The following is a 21,871-nucleotide window of genomic DNA, read 5'->3' as shown; positions in this document are numbered from 1 at the left end:
GGAACCACACATGCAGAGATGATCCGTTCACCTACTCTACATCTCACAGAGACACAGACATCATTAAAGCACCATCACACCTCCTCCTCCATGCTTCACGGTGGGAACCACACATGCAGAGATGATCCGTTCACCTAAAGACACGACTCCAAACCCGTACCCGGGAGCGTAATCATAGTTATAATAATAATAATAATATAATATAATCATAGCCTCAAGCTCATTATCATAAAGCAACCATAACGTTTCCTATTCATGAAAATCGCAAATGAAATGAAATAAATATATTGAAACACAAGCTTAGCCTTTTGTTAACAACACTGTCATCTCACATTTTCAAAATATGCTTTCAACCAAAGCTACACAAGCATTTGTGTAAGAGTATTGATAGCCTAGCATAGCATTAAGCCTAGCATTCAGCAGGCAACATTTTCACAAAAACAAGAAAAGCATTCAAATAAAATAATTTACCTTTGAAGAACTTCGAATGTTTTCAATGACGAGACTCTCAGTTAGATAGCATATGTTCATTTTTTCCAAAATGATTATTTGTGTAAGAGAAATAGCTCCGTTTTGTTCATCACGTTTGGCTAAGAAAAAAAAAACGAAAATGCAGTCACTTACAACACCAAACTTTTTTTCCAAATTAGCTCCATAATATCGACATAAACATGGAAAACGTTGTTTAGAATCAATCCTCAAGGTGTTTTTCACAATTCTATTAGATGAAAAATCATTCCTGGCAGTCGGTTTCTCATCCGAGGCAAACGGAAAAATACTGCAGCTGGAGATTACGCAATAATTTCGACGGAGGACGCCAAGCGACCACCTGGTAGATGTAGTCTCTTATGGTCAATCTTCCAAATGATATGCCTACAAATATGTCACAATGCTGCAGACACCTTGGGGAAAACATGGAAAACGTAAGCTGACTCCTAGCTCCTCCACAGCCGTATAAGGAGTCATTGCCATGAGGCAGTTTTAAAAAATGCGGCACTTCGGATTGGATTTTTATCTGGGTTTTTTCTGTAAGATCAGTTCTGTGGCACATATCTTTGCAGTTTTGGAAACGTCAGAGTGTTTTCTTTCCAAAGCTGCCAATTATATGCATAGTCGAGCATCTTTTCGTGACAAAATATCTTGTTTAAAACAGGAACGTTTTTCATCTCAAAATTAAAATAGCGCCCCCTAGTTATAAAAGGTTAAAGTAATGATGGATTGCTCTTTGCTTATTTGAGCTGTTCTTGCCGTAATATGGACTTGGTCTTTTGCCAAATAGAGCTATCTTCTGTATATCACCCCTACCTTGTCACAACACAACAGATTGGCTCAAACGCATTAAGAATCCAGTCCAAATAAATACTTCGCATAATTCAAGTAAAAGACACATCTCAACATCAACTGTTCAGAGGAGAATGTGTGAATCAGGCCTTCATGGCCGAATTTCTGCAAAGAAACCACTTCTAAAAGACACCAATAAGAAGAAGAGACTTGGTTGGGACAAGAAACATGAGCAATGGACAGTAGACCTGTGGAAATCTGTCCTTTGGTCTGATGAGTCCAAGTTTAAGATTTCTGGTTCCAACCACTGTGTCTTTGTGAGATGCAGAGTAGGTGAACGGATGATCTCCACATGTTTGGTTCCCACCGTGAAGCACGGAGGAGGAGGTGTGATGGTGCTTTAATGATGACACTGTCTGTGATGTATTTAGAATTCAAGGCACACTTAGCCAGCATGGCTAACATAGCATTCTGCCGTGATACGCCATCCCATCTTTTTTTATTTATTTATTTCACCTTTATTTAACCAGGTAGGCTAGTTGAGAACAAGTTCTCATTTGCAACTGCGACCTGGCCAAGATAAAGCATAGCAGTGTGAACAGACAACACAGAGTTACACATGGAGTAAACAATTAGCAAGTCAATAACACAGTAGAAAAAAATGGGCAGTCTTTATACAATGTGTGCAAAAGGCATGAGGAGGTAGGCGAATAATACAATTTTGCAGATTAACACTGGAGTGATAAATGATCAGATGGGCATGTACAGGTAGTGTGCAAAAGAGCAGAAAAGTAAATAAATAAAAACAGTATAAAAACAGTATGGGAATGAGGTAGGTGAAAAAGGGTGAGCTATTTACCTATAGACTATGTACAGCTGCAGCGATCGGTTAGCTGCTCGGATAGCTGATGTTTGAAGTTGGTGAGGGAGATAAAAGTCTCCAACTTCAGCGATTTTTGCAATTCGTTCCAGTCACAGGCAGCAGAGTACTGGAACGAAAGGCGGCCAAATGAGGTGTTGGCTTTAGGGATGATCAGTGAGATACACCTGCTGGAGCGCGTGCTACGGATGGGTGTTGCCATCGTGACCAGTGAACTGAGATAAGGCGGAGCTTTACCTAGCATGGACTTGTAGATGACCTGGAGCCAGTGGGTCTGGCGACGAATATGTAGTGAGGGCCAGCCGACTAGAGCATACAAGTCGCAGTGGTGGGTGGTATAAGGTGCTTTAGTGACAAAACGGATGGCACTGTGATAGACTGCATCCAGTTTGCTGAGTAGAGTGTTGGAAGCGATTTTGTAGATGACATCGCCGAAGTCGAGGATCGGTAGGATAGTCAGTTTTACTAGGGTAAGCTTGGCAGCGTGAGTGAAGGAGGCTTTGTTGCGGAATAGAAAGCCGACTCTGGATTTGATTTTTGATTGGAGATGTTTGATGTGAGTCTGGAAGGAGAGTTTGCAGTCTAGCCAGACACCTAGGTACTTATAGATGTCCACATATTCAAGGTTGGAACCATCCAGGGTGGTGATGCTAGTCGGGCATGCGGGTGCAGGCAGCGATCGGTTGAAAAGCATGCATTTGGTTTTACTCGCGTTTAAGAGCAGTTGGAGGCCACGGAAGGAGTGCTGTATGGCATTGAAGCTCGTTTGGAGGTTTGATAGCACAGTGTCCAATGACGGGCCGAAAGTATATAGAATGGTGTCGTCTGCGTAGAGGTGGATCAGGGAATCGCCCGCAGCAAGAGCAACATCATTGATATATACAGAGAAAAGAGTCGGCCCGAGAATTGAACCCTGTGGCACCCCCATAGAGACTGCCAGAGGACCGGACAGCATGCCCTCTGATTTGACACACTGAACTCTGTCTGCAAAGTAATTGGTGAACCAGGCAAGGCAGTCATCCGAAAAACCGAGGCTGTTGAGTCTGCCGATAAGAATTTGGTGATTGACAGAGTCGAAAGCCTTGGCGAGGTCGATGAAGACGGCTGCACAGTACTGTCTTTTATCGATGGCGGTTATGATATCATTTAGTACCTTGAGTGTGGCTGAGGTGCACCCGTGACCGGCTCGGAAACCAGATTGCACAGCGGAGAAGGTACGGTGGGATTCGAGATGGTCAGTGACCTGTTTGTTGACTTGGCTTTCGAAGACCTTAGATAGGCAGGGCAGGATGGATATAGGTCTATAGCAGTTTGGGTCCAGGGTGTCTCCCCCTTTGAAGAGGGGGATGACTGCGGCAGCTTTCCAATCCTTGGGGATCTCAGACGATATGAAAGAGAGGTTGAACAGGCTGGTAATAGGGGTTGCGACAATGGCGGCAGATAGTTTCAGAAATAGCGGGTCCAGATTGTCAAGCCCAGCTGATTTGTACGGGTTTGCTCTGGTTTGCTCTTAGTGGGACTATCATTTGTTTTTCAACAGGACAATGACCCAACACACCTCCAGGCTGGGAAAGGGATATTTGACCAAGAAGGAGATTGATTGAGTGCTGCATCAGATGACCTGGCCTCCATGACCCAACCTCAACCCAATTGAGATGGTTTGGGATGAGTTGGACCGCAGGGAGGAAAAGTAGTCAACAAGTGCTCAGCATATGTGGGAACTCCTTCAAGACTGGTGGAAAAGCATTCTAGGTGAAGCTGGTTTAGAGAAAGCTAGAGTAAGAGTGTGCAAAGCTGTCATCATAGCAAACGGTGGCTACATTGAATAATGTAAAATATATTTTGATTTCATCAACACTTTTTCGGTTAATACATGTGTCATGTCATAGTTTGTCTTCACTATTATTCTGAAATGTAGAAAATAGTAAAAAATAAAGAAAAACCCTTGAATCAGTAGGTGTGTCCAAACTGTATAGATACTGTATATCTATAGTGTTTGTATAGTGTGTGTCGTGTCTGCATAGTGTCTATAGTGTATTTATAATGTATATATAGTGTATATTGTGTATATTGTGTCTATATAGTGCACAGTGCATTCGGAAATGATTCAGGCCTTATTCTAAAATAGATTAAATAAAAAAAACATCCTCATCAATCTACACACAGTACACAGTAATGTTTGCAAATGTATTGAAAGTAAAAAACACAATTACCTTTATTACATCAGTATTCAGATCCTTTGTTATGAGACTCGAAATTGAGCTCAGGTGCATCCTGTTTCCATTGATCATCCTTGAGATGTTTATACAACTTGATTGGAGTCCACGTGTGGAAAATTCAATTGATTAGACATGATCTGGAAAGGCACACACCTGTCTACATAAGGTCCCACAGTTGACAGCGCATATGAGAGCAAGCCAGAGCCAAGCCATGAGGTGGAAAGAATTGTCCGTAGGGCTCCGAGACAGGATTGTGACGAGGCAATCATCTGGGGAAGGGTACCAAAACTTTTATTCAGCGTTGAAGGTCCCCAAGAACACAGTAGCCTCCATCATTCTTAAATGGAATAAGTTTGGAACCACCAAGACTCTTTCTAGAGGAGTAAAAGGCCTTGGTCAGGAAGGTGACCAATAACCCGATGGTCACTCTGACAGAGAAACTCGTTTCAAATGGCATGAGAGTCCTTTAGGAGCCTTTTGGCAAACTCCAAGCTTGCTATCATGTGCCTTTTACTGAGGAGTGGCTTCTGTCTGACCCCTCTACCATAAGGTCCTGATTGGTGGAGTGTTTGAGAAGAAATGTTTGTCCTTCTGGAAGGTTCTCCCATCTCCACAGAGGAACTCTGGAGCTCTATCAGAGTGACAATTGGGTCACCTACCTGACCAAGGCCCTTCTCCCCCGATTGATCAGTTAGGCTGGGTGGCCAGCTCTAAGAACAGTCTTAGCGGTTCCAAACTTTTTACATTTAAAAATAATGGAAGCCACTGTGTTCTTGGGGACAGTCAATGCAGCAGATTTTTTTTGGTACCCTTCCCCAGATCTGTGCCTCGAACACAATCCTGTCTCGGCACTCTACAGACAATTCCTTCGACCACATGGCTTGGTTTTTGTTCTGACATGCACTGTCAACTGTGGGACCTTAAATAGACAGTTGTGTGCATTTCCAACTCATATCCAATCAATTGAATTTACCACAGTTGGACTCCAATCAAATTGTAGAAACATCTCAAGGATGATAAATGGAAACAGGATGCACCTGAGCTCAATTTTGAGTCTCATAGCAAAGGGTCTGGATACTTTAGATTTTTAATACATTTGCAAAAATGCTCTGTCATTGTGGGCTATTGTGATGTCATTGTGGGCTATTGTGATGTCATTGAGGTATTGTGTGTAGATTGAGGAGAAAAAATTATTCATCCATTTAAGAATAAGGTTGTAACGTAACAAAATGTGGAAAATGGGAAGTGGTCTGAATACTTTCAGAATGCACTGTATAGTGTATATAATGTATATCTATATATGTAGTGTATATTTATGTCTTCATGTGTTTGTGTTCTCCAGTCTGATCACCCATGGATTCGGGACTCCGGCTGTGTGCGCGGCTCTCAGCACCTTCCAGACCGTTCTTAGTGAGATGCTCAACTTCCTGGATAAACATTCTGCAGCCGGGAACCCTGGGAAAACCTCTGGTCAGGAGACTGAAAAGACCGGAACTGTCCGGAAAACCAGCGAGCTGCTCAATAAAGACGGCAAAGCTGAAAAGACAGAGTAGCCCTTTTCCTGTGCTGTGCAGTGTATGTGCCTGTGTTTGTCAGGGTTGGATCCCTGGGAGGAGGAGCTCATCTCTGTGGAGACTGACAGAGACATTTATTCATTCTGAACAACAGGAAGTAGAGATAGGGACTTCTGGTCAGCGCCATCTGGGAGTTAAAGGGAGAGGAGCGGGGTACACATGTACACACACATAAACACATATACACACAGAACGTTCTCCCTTCAGTCTCCACCTGAACAGTGCAATTAATGCCATTATGTTGTTTAACGTTTTAGAACCACGAGACTGGGGTCTGGGTTCACTATGTTGGTGAGAGTGTGAGACTGGGTTTACTATGTTGGTGAGAGTGTGAGACTGGGTTTACTATGTTGGTGAGAGTGTGAGACTGGGTTCACTATGTTGGTGAGAGTGTGAGACTGGGTTCACTATGTTGGTGAGAGAGTGAGACTGGGTTTACTATGTTGGTGAGAGTGTGAGACTGGGTTTACTATGTTGGTGAGAGTGTGAGACTGGGTTTACTATGTTGGTGAGAGTGTGAGACTGGGTTCACTATGTTGGTGAGAGTGTGTGTGTGTGTGTGTGTGTGTGTGTGTGTGTGTGTGTGTGTGTGTGTGTGTGTGTGTGTGTGTGTGTGTGTGTGTGTGTCTGTGTGTGTGTGTGCCTGTGTGTGCGTGCGTGTGTGTGAGTCCAGATTTCTGAGACTCTGCCATTTTGTAAAGGTGACTATACAGTTACCATGGAAACATTTTGTTGTGCATGTCTATCTTTGTACACTCCCCAGAACTACAATTATGATACAAGCTCTTTGACCCTTCATAAACATTTGTATAGATATATATATAAATATTTAAATAACTTTTCTTGTAGGCTTTGAATTACATATACTGTATGTTAAAACCATACCTTCTAAAATACCTGTGTTCAATAAAAACTATTGATACATGTTCCTTCCTACTAGTTCCTGTGTAGTGTGTGGGTCAATCAATACACACACGCACATAACTGCATACAACAGAATATATACAAACATGTGGTATCGTATAATAACAGATCCTGGATGTGAATCCCTTTTTTAGAATATAAACAGTTGATTGAATACTCATCGGAAGAACTTCTGAAAAGGACAAACATGAAGAATGAAGACCTGACAGCAGTTCCCCAGGAGAAAGATAGCTAGCAAGATTTTAGCTGATTAAATTAAATCAACAAAATGAAATGACATTTACTTAAAGTATTCAGACCCTTTAGTCAGTACTTTGTTGATTCACCTTGGCAGCAATTACAGCCTCGAGTCTTCTTGGGTATGACGCTACAAGCTTGACACACCTGTATTTGGGAAGTTTCTCCCATTCTTCTCTGCAGATCCTCTCCAGCTCTGTCAGGTTGGATGGAGAGAGTTGCTGCAAAGCTATTTTCATGTTTCTCCAGAGATGTTCGATCGGTTTCAAGTTCAGGCTCTGGCTGGGAAAATCAAAGACATTCAGAGACTTGTCCGGAAGCCACTCTTGCGTTGTCTTGGCTGTGTGCTTAGGGTCGTTGTCCTGTTGGAAGGTGAACCTTTGCTCCAGTCTGAGGTCCTGAGCACTCTTGAGAAGGTTTTCATCAAGGATTGCTCTATACTTTCCTCTGTTCATCTATTCCTCAATCCTGACTAGTCTCCCAGTCCATGCCACTGCAAAACATCTCCGCAGCATGATGCTGCCACCACCATGCTTCACCGTAGGGATGGTGCTAGGTTTCCTCCAGACGTAACGCTTGGCATTCAGGCCAAAGAGTTCAATCTTGGTTTCATCAGACCAGAGAATCATGTGTCTTTTACTGAGGAGTGGCTGGCCAATCTACCATTAAGGTCTGATTGGTGGAGTGCTGTGGAGATGGAAGAACCTTCCAGAAGGACTACCATCTCCACAGAGGAACTCTAGATCTCTGTCAGAGTGACCATCGGGTTCTTTGTCACCTCCCTGACCAAGGCCCTTCTCCCCGATTGCTCAGTTTGGCCAGGAGGCCAGCACTAGAAACAGTTTTAGTGGTTCCGAACTTCTTCTATTTAAGAATGATGGAGGCCACTATATTATTGGGAACCTTCAATGCTACAGACCATTTTTGGTACCCTTCCCCAGATCTGTGCCTCGACACAATCCTGTCTCAGATCTCTACGGACAATTCCTTCAAACTCATGGCTTGGTTTTTGCTCTGACATGCACTGTCAACTGTGGGACCTTATATGTACAGGTGTGTGCTTTTCCAAATCATGTTGAATCAATTGAATTTACCACAGGTCAACTCCAGTCAAGTTGTAGAAATATCTCAAGGATAATCAATTGAAACAGGCTATACCTGAGCTCAATTTCAAGTCTCATAGCAAAGGGTCTGAATACTTATGTAAATAAGGTATTTCTGTTTATTTATTTTTTTAAATCAGCAAAATATATCAGAAACTGTTTTCACTTTGCCAGTATGGGGTATTGTGAGTATATGGTGGAGGATTTTTTATTTATTTAGTCCACATTAGAATAAGGCTGTAACGTAACAAAATTTAGGAAAATTCAAGGGGTCTGAATACACATAGGCAGGCAGATAGATAGATAGATAGATAGATAGATAGAGGTCCTTCTGTAGCTCAGTTGGTAGAGCATGGCGCTTGTAACGCCAGGGTAGTGGGTTCGATCCCCGGGACCACCCATACGTAGAATGTATGCACATGACTGTAAGTCGCTTTGGATAAAAGCGTCTGCTAAATGGCATATATTATTATTATTATTATAGAGCAGAGCAGAGGTCAGGATCAGATGAGCTCCTGCATTTTTCAGCATTTTCTTTAAAAAAGGATAGATTAGGAGTTAGATAAAATTTGATTTTTTTTGTCAGGAACACATACTGGATTCTACCCTCTACAACATAACCCCTACTTCAAATCAAAACCTATAACCTGATTTTGGACGGAATTACAGAAGTACCACGGGTTATTACTCTATACAGCAAATTCTCTGGAAAACAACAGAAACCTGAAAACACCACCCAACCTGGAACTGAGTGAGTAATGTTTAGTCTGGAACTATATTTTATTTCCAAAAGCCAAGAAGAAAAATACACAACATTACTTTATAAGGACTGAATTCTAACATAATTGTGCCAAGCTTGATACAGCTTCAACTAGCACTGACGTGTCAAGTAAGAGGTGTCAAAGCCCATTAGCCCAACAATGGCAGGAGAGTCACACAGTCTACCCCAACCAAATGGAGAGGCCTTAGAAGCTCCCTCCCACTGTTCAGAGGTAATTAAATTACAGTACCCTGTACATGTTTATTTTTTATATGACCTTTATTTAACTAGGCAAGTCAGTTAAGAACAAATTCTTATTTTCAATGACGGCCTAGGAACAGTGGGTTAACTGCCTGTTCAGGGGCAGAATGACAGATTTGTACCTTGTCAGCTCAGAGGTTTGAACTTGCAACCTTCCGGTTACAAGACCAACGCTTTAACCACTAGGCTACCCTACCGCCCCATGTAAAGAATAAGGCAAGAAAAGATTACAAAATGAAGCTCCATATGGAAAATCAAGAGACACTTTTTGCTGACTATTACAAAAATGGGAACATCAGCAACCTTATCTTCCACACAAACCATCCCCTGGCATGGCACAGTGCTATATTAGCACACGACCCCTTTGTTAAGAGGGGGGGGGTTAACGAGGGGTGGAATCTCAGAATACTAGCTAATATAAATATCTATAAGTCCGGAACAGTAATGGTACAGGGTAACCCCAAAAAGTTTCAGCTGGACTTTCACCAAATTAAAGAATCAGCCCAGCAGGAGAAGCTCTCCCTTGATAGAGATACCCCCACCCCGAGCGGGTCAGACCAGACCTCTTCATTATGTAACCCCACAGACGAGCAACCCCCAGCGGAGAGTCAACCTCCCAGCACAGATTACCACTCCCTCATTGAAATAAAGGATAAATTCACCCAGCTGGAGGTAAGGCAGGTGGAGCTGGAACAGCAGGTGATTACACTTCAGTCAGCACAGACCCAGACAACAGTCCAGCACAACAACACCCCCTTAACCAGACCCGGAGAGCTGGAGGTGGACAGAGACATATCTGCACTCTGGACAGTGGTGAGACAACTTCAACAGGAGAAAGAGCAGAATCAGGAGAAGAACAGAGCATTAGAGGAGAGGATCAGACTGCTGGTGGAGGAGAGGTTGAGGGGGATGGAGGAGAGCGTGAGGGGGACGGAGGAGAGGTTGAGGGGGACGGCGTGTGACAGAGAACAACCCACTAGAGAGGTGGCCACCCCCACAGAGAAGCCAGCAGAACAGCCCACCTCAGCACCCGACAAAAGTCTCGACAGCACAGCAGAACAGTCCACACCAGACCCTGACCATAGAGTCGACATCACAGCAGAACAGACAAATAAAGAACCCAGCAGGTCTCCCCCCCTCTGAGCACCTCCCCTGTCAGCCCTTCTGACAACCCCCCCACACCCACTGAGGACAAACACAAGACACAGATTGTACTAGTTATGGACTCAAATGGGAAATATATAGAAGAAAAAAAACTTTTTCCCAAACACAGTGTGTCCAAACACCCAGCGCGCCCTCGACCTTCTGTCTGAGGACCAACTTGGCTCACCCAGCCACATAATAATACACACAGGCACAAACGACCTGAGAGCACAGCAGGTAAGGGTGGCCACAGCACTGAAGGGAGTGATTGAAAAGGCTTCTTCTACTTTCCCCAACGCACAAGTGGTTATCTCCACCCTGCTACCACGTAAAGACTTCCACCCTGCTACAATACAGCGGGTAAATGCAAGTATTTCCCGTGACTGTGCCTCAAAACCAAACGTTTTCCTGGCCCACCACTCCACCCTGGACTTGAACAGCCTCTATGACCAGGTCCACCTCTACAAGGCAGCAGTGCCCACCTTTGCCCGAACTCTAAAGGACATCGCTCTCAAACGTATCCCCAACGCTTCACACAGGAGCAACAGATCAATAGACACCCCACCCAGACCAGTGAGACACCCTCCCAGACCTGCAGGACCCCCCCTGGACCTACACATAGAGGACCCACGCCAAGAGGAATTACATCCAGACCACAGCACACCCAGACACATCCACACCCTAACCAATCAACACCCCCCCACATCAACCATGCCCACACCCCATTTAGGCCCCCTCAGATCAGACCTATGCCACTCCTGCCCACCCCATGCACCCCACCCCCGCAAAGAGGGCCTCAACATGGAAGCCACACATACGCCCAGGTAGTGAGCGGGCAAACAGCAAAAATCTAAGAAAGAAATTGAGAAACCTGTCCAACCAAAAACATAGAGACCCGGAAAACCTGAGTCTACGCCTTCACTATGGTGAGTCACTAAAACAATACAGAAATACACTACGGAAAAAGAAGGAACAGCATGTCAGAAATCAGCTCAATGTAATTGAAGAATCCATAGACTAACCACTTCTGGGAAAATTGGACAACACTAAACAAACAACAACACGAAGAATTATCTATCCAAAATGGAGATGTATGGGTAAACCACTTCTCCAATCTTTTTGGCTCTATAACAAAGAATAAAGAGCAAAAATATATACATGATCAAATACAGATCTTAGAATCAACTATTACTGTTTTTCTCAGTCACTTTGGGGCATTTTTCACATCATCCGTAACATGTGCAATATAATAAGTGCATTTCTCAGAACAATTTGTACAAACTGCAATATACAATAGATATGTTTCTAAAGCTAGTCAGTCACTAAAAATCCTAAAATGTACATCTCTCAAAAGTAAATATTCATGCCAATGATCATGTCAGTGTCATCAGAATGATAAGTCATTGAGTCATTGTTCACGAACAAGGTCGTCAAAATGTTTAGGCATGTTGTCAATGTAACTGTGTACTTTGACAGTATTACCTGATGTAAACTTAGGATACAGTTTCGATGACAGTTACTGTATTGAAAATGCACAAGGCTGCACTTCTATGGCATATATCAATTTCAACAGTACTATTTACATATTACTGTATGTGGGTTATTGATTGAAAGAGACTGGACAACCCAAGGGAAAAAAACTAAATTAGAAGGAAACACAGGAAACCACCCCTAAGGCACAACTTTGCCCGCAGCACTGTTGTGCTGTCTCTACACATCCAGACGTTCCTGTCTGTCGGCCCACATATTCTCATCCACATCACACCGGATATTTTCCCAACGTGGAAAGAATATTTTGTAATGCCTTATCCATCCTCTGCAGGCGTCTACTGTGATGTCCTCACATGCTGCATCCATTGCAGCCAGCAGGGTCATCTGTGTGTGTGGCTGACGATCGTACACCTTCCACCTCCATGCTGAAAATAACTCCTCAATTGGGTTAAGGAATGGTGAATAAGGTGGGAGGAATTCTATGAGCATCCTCGGGTGGGTCACAAACCATTGCCTTATGATGTATGATCGATGGAAACTCATTATCACAAATGACCACATACTTTGGCAAATCCTCTCTAAACAGACCCGTCTCATCATCAGGGATGAGAGCCCTGTAGAGAGTCTCTAAAAAGTTGAGTAGATGCTGGGTGTTGTATGGCCCTATAAGAGGGATATGGGTTAGGACACCATGCTCCGAAATAGCAGCACACATGCTGATATTTCCTCCCCGTTGGCCTGGAAAATCCACAGTAGCTCTGTGACCGATGATATTCCGACCCCGCCTTCTGCATTTGGTCAGGTTGAAGCCAGCCTCATCCACGTATACAAAGTTGTGAGAGGGTTCACTTGATTCCAACTCCATTATACGCTATATCCCAGAACACACAGTTGAATTTGTTTTGGCAAGGAAGAGTGACATAAAATGTACATATATTGCAAGTTCCTTCCACAGCAATGGAAATGTGTGCAGTTTATGCTTACTGTACTATGTATCACTATAAAATGTTGCTGTACATACTTCCGGGTACTTCCGGGTTGGAGCGAGCGGTCGCATCCGCACTTCGGTCCGCAGGTAGTATAACTTTTCATTACATTTCATTACATTTCATTATAGTACAACGGTTTGATTTGTCTAATCTTAGCAATTTCTTCTTAGCTAGCTACATAGCCGTCTTTGTATCAAAGATAATTGCGTAATTATCGTATTTCGTCGTCCTAACGTAGTCTACACTGCTATCTGCCCAGCAGCTAGCCAGCTAGCAAATGTCCACCGAATAGCAGCACTGTAGAAACTATTACACTCAACTGAACGACTTGATTAGTGTAGTGTTAGCTAGCTACATAGTTGTCTTTGCTGTCTTCGTATCCAAGATAATTGTGTAGTTTAGAGTGTGTAGTCTTAGAGTGATTATCTTAATTTACCGAGGTTAGCTAGCCAGCTATTTGTCGTCCTTAACGTAGGAGACACTGCTAGCTAGCCAACGTCTACCGAATAGAACTTCCGCACTCAACAACCCGGTCGCATTCCGCTTCGCTCCACAGGTAGTATCACATTTTCATTTAATTTCATTACAGCACAACGGTTTGATTTGTTTGATCGTAGCTAGCTACATAGCTAGCTACATAGCCGTCTTTGTATCAAAGATAATTGTGTAGTCTAGAGCGATTTTCTAGGTTAGCTAGCCAGCTATTATCGTTCTTTTAACGCAACGTAACGTAATCAACACTGCTAGCTAGCCAGCTAGCACCCGAATAGCAGCACTGTAGAAACTATTACACTCAACGGAACGACTTGATTAGTGTAGTGTCAACAACGCAGCCACTGCCAGCTAGCCTACAAAGTCAACAACGCAGCCACTGCCAGCTAGCCTACTTCAGCAGTACTGTATCATTTTAATCATTTTAGTCAATAAGATTCTTGCTACGTAAGCTTAACTTTATGAACATTCGAGACGTGTAGTCCACTTGTCATTCAATCTCCTTGCATTAGCGTAGCCTCTTCTGTAGCCTGTCAACTATGTGTCTGTCTAACCCTGTTCTCTCCTCTCTGCACAGACCATACAAACGCTCCACACCGCGTGGCCGCGGCCACCCTAATCTGGTGGTCCCAGCGCGCACGACCCACGTGGGTTCCAGGTCTCCGGTAGCCTCTGGAACTGCCGATCTGCGGCCAACAAGGCAGAGTTCATCTCAGCCTATGCCTCCCTCCAGTCCCTCGACTTCTTGGCACTGACGGAAACATGGATCACCACAGATAACACTGCTACTCCTATTGCTCTCTCTTCGTCCGCCCACGTGTTCTCGCACACCCGAGAGCTTCTGGTCAGCGGGGTGGTGGCCCGGGATCCTCATCTCTCCCAAGTGGTCATTCTCTCTTTCTCCCCTTACCCATCTGTCTATCGCCTCCTTTGAATTCCATGCTATCACAGTTACCAGCCCTTTCAAGCTTAACATCCTTATCATTTATCGCCCTCCAGGTTCCCTCGGAGGATTCATCAATGAGCTTGATGCCTTGATAAACTCCTTTCCTGAGGACGGCTCACCTCTCACAGTTCTGGGCGACTTTAACCTCCCCACGTCTACCTTTGACTCATTCCTCTCTGCCTCCTTCTTTCCACTCCTCTCCTCTTTTGACCTCACCCTCTCACCTTCCCCCTACTCACAAGGCAGGCAATACGCTCGACCTCATCTTTACTAGATGCTGTTCTTCCACTAACCTCATTGCAACTCCCCTCCAAGTCTCCGACCACTACCTTGTATCCTTTTCCCTCTCACTCTCATCCAACACTTCCCACACTGCCCCTACTCGGATGGTATCGCGCCGTCCCAACTTTCGCTCTCTCTCCCCCGCTACTCTCTCCTCTTCCATCCTATCATCTCTTCCCTCTGCTCTAACCTTCTCCAACCTATCTCCTGATTCTGCCTCCTCAACCCTCCTCTCCTCCCTTTCTGCATCCTTTGACTCTCTATGTCCCCTATCCTCCAGGCCGGCTCGGTCCTCCCCTCCCGCTCCGTGGCTTGACGACTCATTGCGAGCTCACAGAACAGGGCTCCGGGCAGCCGAGCGGAAATGGAGGAAAACTCGCCTCCTGCGGACCTGGCATCCTTTCACTCCCTCCTCTCTACATTTTCCTCCTCTGTCTCTGCTGCTAAAGCCACTTTCTACCACTCTAAATTCCAAGCATCTGCCTCTAACCCTAGGAAGCTCTTTGCCACCTTCTCCTCCCTCCTGAATCCTCCCCCCTCCTCCCTCTCTGCAGATGACTTCGTCAACCATTTTGAAAAGAAGGTCGACGACATCCGATCCTCGTTTGCTAAGTCAAACGACACCGCTGGTTCTGCTCACACTGCCCTACCCTGTGCTCTGACCTCTTTCTCCCCTCTCTCTCCAGATGAAATCTCGCGTCTTGTGACGGCCGGCCGCTCAACAACCTGCCCGCTTGACCCTATCCCCTCCTCTCTTCTCCAGACCATTTCCGGAGACCTTCTCCCTTACCTCACCTCGCTGATCAACTCATCCCTGACCGCTGGCTACGTCCCTTCCGTCTTCAAGAGAGCGAGAGTTGCACCCCTTCTGAAAAAACCTACACTCGATCCCTCCGATGTCAACAACTACAGACCAGTATCCCTTCTTTCTTTTCTCTCCAAAACTCTTGAACGTGCCGTCCTTGGCCAGCTCTCCCACTATCTCTCTCAGAATGACCTTCTTGATCCAAATCAGTCAGGTTTCAAGACTAGTCATTCAACTGAGACTGCTCTTCTCTGTATCACGGAGCGCTCCCGCACTGCTAAAGCTAACTCTCTCTCCTCTGCTCTCATCCTTCTAGACCTATCGGCTGCCTTCGATACTGTGAACCATCAGATCCTCCTCTCCACCCTCTCCGAGTTGGGCATCTCCGGCGTGGCCCACGCTTGGATTGCGTCCTACCTGACAGGTCGCTCCTACCAGGTGGCGTGGCGAGAATCTGTCTCCTCACCACGCGCTCTCACCACTGGTGTCCCCCAGGGCTCTGTTCTAGGCCCTCTCCTATTCTCGCTATACACCAAGTCACATGGCTCTGTCATAACCTCACATGGTCTCTCCTATCATTGCTATGCAGACGACACACAATTAATCTTCTCCTTTCCCCCTTCTGATGACCAGGTGGCGAATCGCATCTCTGCATGTCTGGCAGACATATCAGTGTGGATGACGGATCACCACCTCAAGCTGAACCTCGGCAAGACGGAGCTGCTCTTCCTCCCGGGGAAGGACTGCCCGTTCCATGATCTCGCCATCACGGTTGACAACTCCATTGTGTCCTCCTCCCAGAGCGCTAAGAACCTTGGCGTGATCCTGGACAACACCCTGTTGTTCTCAACTAACATCAAGGCGGTGGCCCGTTCCTGTAGGTTCATGCTCTACAACATCCGCAGAGTACGACCCTGCCTCACACAGGAAGCGGCGCAGGTCCTAATCCAGGCACTTGTCATCTCCCGTCTGGATTACTGCAACTCGCTGTTGGCTGGGCTCCCTGCCTGTGCCATTAAACCCCTACAACTCATCCAGAACGCCACAGCCCGTCTGGTGTTCAACCTTCCCAAGTTCTCTCACGTCACCCCGCTCCTACGCTCTCTCCACTGGCTTCCAGTTGAAGCTCGCATCCGCTACAAGACCATGGTGCTTGCCTACGGAGCTGTGAGGGGAACGGCACCTCAGTACCTCCAGGCTCTGATCAGGCCCTACACCCAAACAAGGGCACTGCGTTCATCCACCTCTGGCCTGCTCGTCTCCCTACCACTGAGGAAGTACAGTTCCCGCTCAGCCCAGTCAAAACTGTTCGCTGCTCTGGCCCCCAATGGTGGAACAAACTCCCCTCACGACGCCAGGACAGCGGAGTCAATCACCACCTTCCGGAGACACCTGAAACCCCACCTCTTTAAGGAATACCTAGGATAGGATAAAGTAATCCTTCTCACCCCCCTTAAAAGATTTAGATGCACTATTGTAAGTGGCTGTTCAAATCCTGTAGGGTTAGGGTTAGGGTTATAATTTTATATTTTCTGGGACAAAATGGCTGCCTCTTGTCTTTGTTTCGGTGGTGGTGTAATATAAATATGTGGTGTGTTTTCGCCGTAAAACATTTTAGAAATCTGACTTGCTGGGTAGATGAATAAGGTGTTTATCTTTCATTTGAGCTATTGGACTTGTTAATGTGTGGAGGTTAAATATTTTGCGTTATGCTAATGAGCTTGAGCCTGTAGTCACGATCCCGGATCCGGGATGGGTAGCATCTGTGTCCCTTTTGTATGTGTCTTTCATCTCCTTTAGCTTTAGGGTGTCCAGCTGTTCTGGTCGTCTTCTCTTCATATGGTTGTCTAAGATCAAACAGACTTATGTGTCTCCCCTGTGATGTCTGTAATCCATCAGTTGGTCATTTGGCTGACCCCCTCCTTTGTCTATCCGTCTGATCTTTGTATGTCCAGCTGGTCTAGGCTGGACATACTGGTCTTAGTGTTCCCAGCTGCCCCATACTCCCATGGCCTTTATCTGCTTCCTGCACCATACAATAGACAATGCATTTTACCAGACAATATTTGTGTTGTTCCATGTATGTACATAATTTTCTCCCATACAATCTGAAGTGCATGAGAGTCAGTTTCATCATAGTGCTTGATGGTTTTTGCGACTGTTCTTCAAGAAACTTTCAAAGTTTTTGCAATGTTCCGCATTGACTGACATTCATGTCTTAAAGTAATGATTGACTGTCTTTTCTCTTAGATTATTTGAGCTGTTCTTGCCATAATATGGACTTGCCATAATTTGGTATTTTGCCAAATAGGGCTATCTTCTGTATAACACACCTACCTTGTCACAACACAACTGATTGGTTCAAAAGCATTAATTAAGAAGGAAAGAAATTCCACAAATTCCCTTTTAACAAGGCACACCTGTTATTTGAAATGCATTCCAGGTGACTATCTCTTGAAGCTGGTTGAGAGAATGTCAAAAGTGTGCAATGCTGTCATCAAGGCAAAGGGTGGCTACTTTGAAATCTCAAATATAAAATATATTTTGATTTATTTAAAAATGTTTGGTTATTACATGATTCCATGTGTTATTTCATAGTTTTAATGTCTTCACTATTAAGCTACAATTTAGAAAATAGTAAAAATTACGAAAAACCCTGAAATTAGTAGTTGTGTCCATAACTTTTGGCTGGTACTGTATATATCTGTGTTATTGTTTTATTTGTTTGTGTGTCTATGTGTTGGTCTTTATAATTTATTTGTATGTGTTTAGCTTCAGCTGAGATTATTCTTTCAGGACACTTCTGACATTATCTGGTCATGGTTTTTCCGCATCTGCACATGGTATTAAAATGTGTCTCTTCTCTGTCCACTGTGTCCGCATTGTGACCATATTGACAGATTTTCTTTCAAAAATAATATGCATTTAGTTTAAACATTAAAAAAAAATGTACCCCCAATTTCGTGGTATCCAACTGTTAGTAGTTACTATCTTGTCTCATCGCTACAACTCCTGTACGGGTTTGGGAGAGATGAAGGTTGAGAGCCATGCGTCCTCCGAAACACAACCCAACCAAGCCGCACTGCTTCTTAGGTAGTTAGTTATTTTAGGACAATTATTGATTCCATGACTCAATGGTCCTAACTATCAAATATTTTAGAGGCTGGTATAACGATTATATAAATGGTTTGACCATCTGGATACGTTTACACTTGATTTATATCCAGGGTACAATAGGTCCCTGACTGCCTCCAGAGGTGATCAGTAAGATCTGATCACAATGTGTTTTTTAATCTTTTACAACTGTCTAAAAATGTGGACACAGAATGTGGACACATTCAGGACAAAGGATGCATGTTAGCACCAGGTAGCACCAGTATTCTGAGCTGTAGAGTACCTCTGAGCTCTAGAGTAGTAGAGTAGTGTCTGGGCTGGGTCGGTCTCGTGGAGAGTGGTGATGTTCTGGTGGACAGGTGTGTTGAACGGAGGGGGTCTTCTTCAGTTGGCAGGGAGATAAAGGAAGTAAAAAGTGTGCAAAAAGGAGCACCTAGACGGTACTAGGGAGCTACCCGTTCCGGACTGGAAAAACGTGTGTGTGGTGCAGGTGTAGTGTTTGTTGGGGTGGAGGTCTGGAAGATCTAGTTGGTGAAAGTGAGGGTCTAATAGCTCAGATCGTTGGGAGTGGAGGTCTGGTAAATCTAGCCATAGTGGGGTGAGTCTTCTACAGTGGGTCTCTTGCTCATTGCTGGCATCTGGATGAAGTTCTCTGCTTGAAGTGCTTCACCCAAATGGTGCTGAGCCTGAGATGATGTCCTTCTTTTATAAAGAAAGGGGTGTGGTCCAGCAGGTGTCAATGATGCTCATTGGAGCATGATGATTTCATGCCTTGTGCATGTGAGTGGTATGGCCGTTTTGCCCAATCAGATTGCAGTACCTGTAGTGGCCTGCATGGGATGTCCATGTTATCTGGAGGTAAAGTGGTCTGGGATAGAGAGCTAGCTCCATTGATTACAATGGTGATGGCCTGTAACCTTGTTTCCAATTGCATTGGGCCCGGTTACCTTTCTCTTTTTGGGTCCAGAATGAGTTGGAGGTAAGAGTCGAAGTCTGTGGGATTAGAAAGAGTCATTGATGAGATTCCTAGGTGGTGTAGAAGTCCCTCAACTGGTCCTCCAAAGATGGTAGTCTTCACCTTTGTTCTGCCATAGACCTGTGTGTTAGCATCAAGGCGCGGTAGGCTCATCCTCTCTGGTTTTACATTTACATTTACATTTACATTTAAGTCATTTAGCAGACGCTCTTATTCAGAGCGACTTACAAATTGGTGCATTCACCTTATGACATCCAGTGGAACAGCCACTTTACAATAGTGCATCTAAATATTTTAAGGGGGTGAGAAGGATTACTTTATCCTATCCTAGGTATTCCTTAAAGAGGTGGGGTTTCAGGTGTCTCCGGAAGGTGGTGATTGACTCCGCTGTCCTGGCGTCGTGAGGAGTTTGTTCCACCATTGGGGGCCAGAGCAGCGAACAGTTTTGACTGGGCTGAGCGGGAACTGTACTTCCTCAGTGGTAGGGAGGCGAGCAGGCCAGAGGTGGATGAACGCAGTGCCCTTGTTTGGGTGTAGGGCCTGATCAGAGCCTGGAGGTACTGAGGTGCCGTTCCCCTCACAGCTCCGTAGGCAAGCACCATGGTCTTGTAGCGGATGCGAGCTTCAACTGGAAGCCAGTGGAGAGAGCGGAGGAGCGGGGTGACGTGAGAGAACTTGGGAAGGTTGGACACCAGACGGGCTGCGGCGTTCTGGATGAGTTGTCGGGGTTTAATGGCACAGGCAGGAGCCCAGCCAACAGCGAGTTGCAGTAATCCAGACGGGAGATGACAAGTGCCTGGATTAGGACCTGCGCCGCTTCCTGTGTGAGGCAGGGTCGTACTCTGCGGATGTTGTAGAGCATGAACCTACAGGAACGGGCCACCGCCTTGATGTTAGTTGAGAACGACAGGGTGTTGTCCAGGATCATGCCAAGGTTCTTAGCGCTCTGGGAGGAGGACACAATGGAGTTGTCAACCGTGATGGCGAGATCATGGAACGGGCAGTCCTTCCCGGGAGGAAGAGCAGCTCCGTCTTGCCGAGGTTCAGCTTGAGGTGGTGATCCGTCATCCACACTGATATGTCTGCCAGACATGCAGAGATGCGATTCGCCACCTGGTCATCAGAAGGGGGAAAGGAGAAGATTAATTGTGTGTCGTCTGCATAGCAATGATAGGAGAGACCATGTGAGGTTATGACAGAGCCATGTGACTTGGTGTATAGCGAGAATAGGAGAGGGCCTAGAACAGAGCCCTGGGGGACACCAGTGGTGAGAGCGCGTGGTGAGGAGACAGATTCTCGCCACGCCACCTGGTAGGAGCGACCTGTCAGGTAGGACGCAATCAAGCGTGGGCCACGCCGGAGATGCCCAACTCGGAGAGGGTGGAGAGGAGGATCTGATGGTTCACAGTATCGAAGGCAGCCGATAGGTCTAGAAGGATGAGAGCAGAGGAGAGAGAGTTAGCTTTAGCAGTGCGGAGCGCCTCCGTGATACAGAGAAGAGCAGTCTCAGTTGAATGACTAGTCTTGAAACCTGACTGATTTGGATCAAGAAGGTCATTCTGAGAGAGATAGTGGGAGAGCTGGCCAAGGACGGCACGTTCAAGAGTTTTGGAGAGAAAAGAAAGAAGGGATACTGGTCTGCAGTTGTTGACATCGGAGGGATCGAGTGTAGGTTTTTCAGAAGGGGTGCAACTCTCGCTCTCTTGAAGACGGAAGGGACGTAGCCAGCGGTCAGGGATGAGTTGATCAGCGAGGTGAGGTAAGGGAGAAGGTCTCCGGAAATGGTCTGGAGAAGAGAGGAGGGGATAGGGTCAAGCGGGCAGGTTGTTGGGCGGCCGGCCGTCACAAGACGCGAGATTTCATCTGGAGAGAGAGGGAGAAAGAGGTCAGAGCACAGGGTAGGGCAGTGTGAGCAGAACCAGCGGTGTCGTTTGACTTAGCAAACGAGGATCGGATGTCGTCGACCTTCTTTTCAAAATGGTTGACGAAGTCATCTGCAGAGAGGGAGGAGGGGAGGGGGAGGAGGATTCAGGAGGGAGGAGAAGGTGGCAAAGAGCTTCCTAGGGTTAGAGGCAGATGCTTGGAATTTAGAGTGGTAGAAAGTGGCTTTAGCAGCAGAGCCAGAGGAGGAAAATGTAGAGAGGAGGGAGTGAAAGGATGCCAGGTCCGCAGGGAGGCGAGTTTTCCTCCATTTCCGCTCGGCTGCCCGGAGCCCTGTTCTGTGAGCTCGCAATGAGTCGTCAAGCCACGGAGCGGGAGGGGAGGACCGAGCCGGCCTGGAGGATAGGGGACATAGAGAGTCAAAGGATGCAGAAAGGGAGGAGAGGAGGGTTGAGGAGGCAGAATCAGGAGATAGGTTGGAGAAGGTTAGAGCAGAGGGAAGAGATGATAGGA

The 21,871-nt window shown here is 45.7% G+C and overlaps 1 protein-coding gene across 1 annotated transcript in view; it reads left to right on the top strand.

Annotated features, from left to right (window-relative positions):
• Positions 1 to 6,848, top strand: part of LOC118358674 (transcription factor AP-2-delta-like) — a 50,015-nt gene extending 43,167 nt beyond the window's left edge. Inside the window, exon 8 of the mRNA XM_052524719.1 lies at positions 5,723 to 6,848. Coding sequence (XP_052380679.1) covers positions 5,723 to 5,933 — 211 coding nt within the window. The 3' untranslated portion in view covers positions 5,934 to 6,848. The remainder of the gene's footprint in view (positions 1 to 5,722) is intronic.
• The last annotated feature ends 15,023 nt before the right edge of the window (positions 6,849 to 21,871 follow it).

Source organism: Oncorhynchus keta, chromosome 8 (genome assembly GCF_023373465.1).
Source record: "Oncorhynchus keta strain PuntledgeMale-10-30-2019 chromosome 8, Oket_V2, whole genome shotgun sequence".
In the NCBI taxonomy this organism is placed as follows: domain Eukaryota; kingdom Metazoa; phylum Chordata; class Actinopteri; order Salmoniformes; family Salmonidae; genus Oncorhynchus; species Oncorhynchus keta.
The sequence above is the reverse complement of the archived record's forward strand: the minus strand, read 5'-3'. Positions and strand labels throughout refer to the sequence as shown.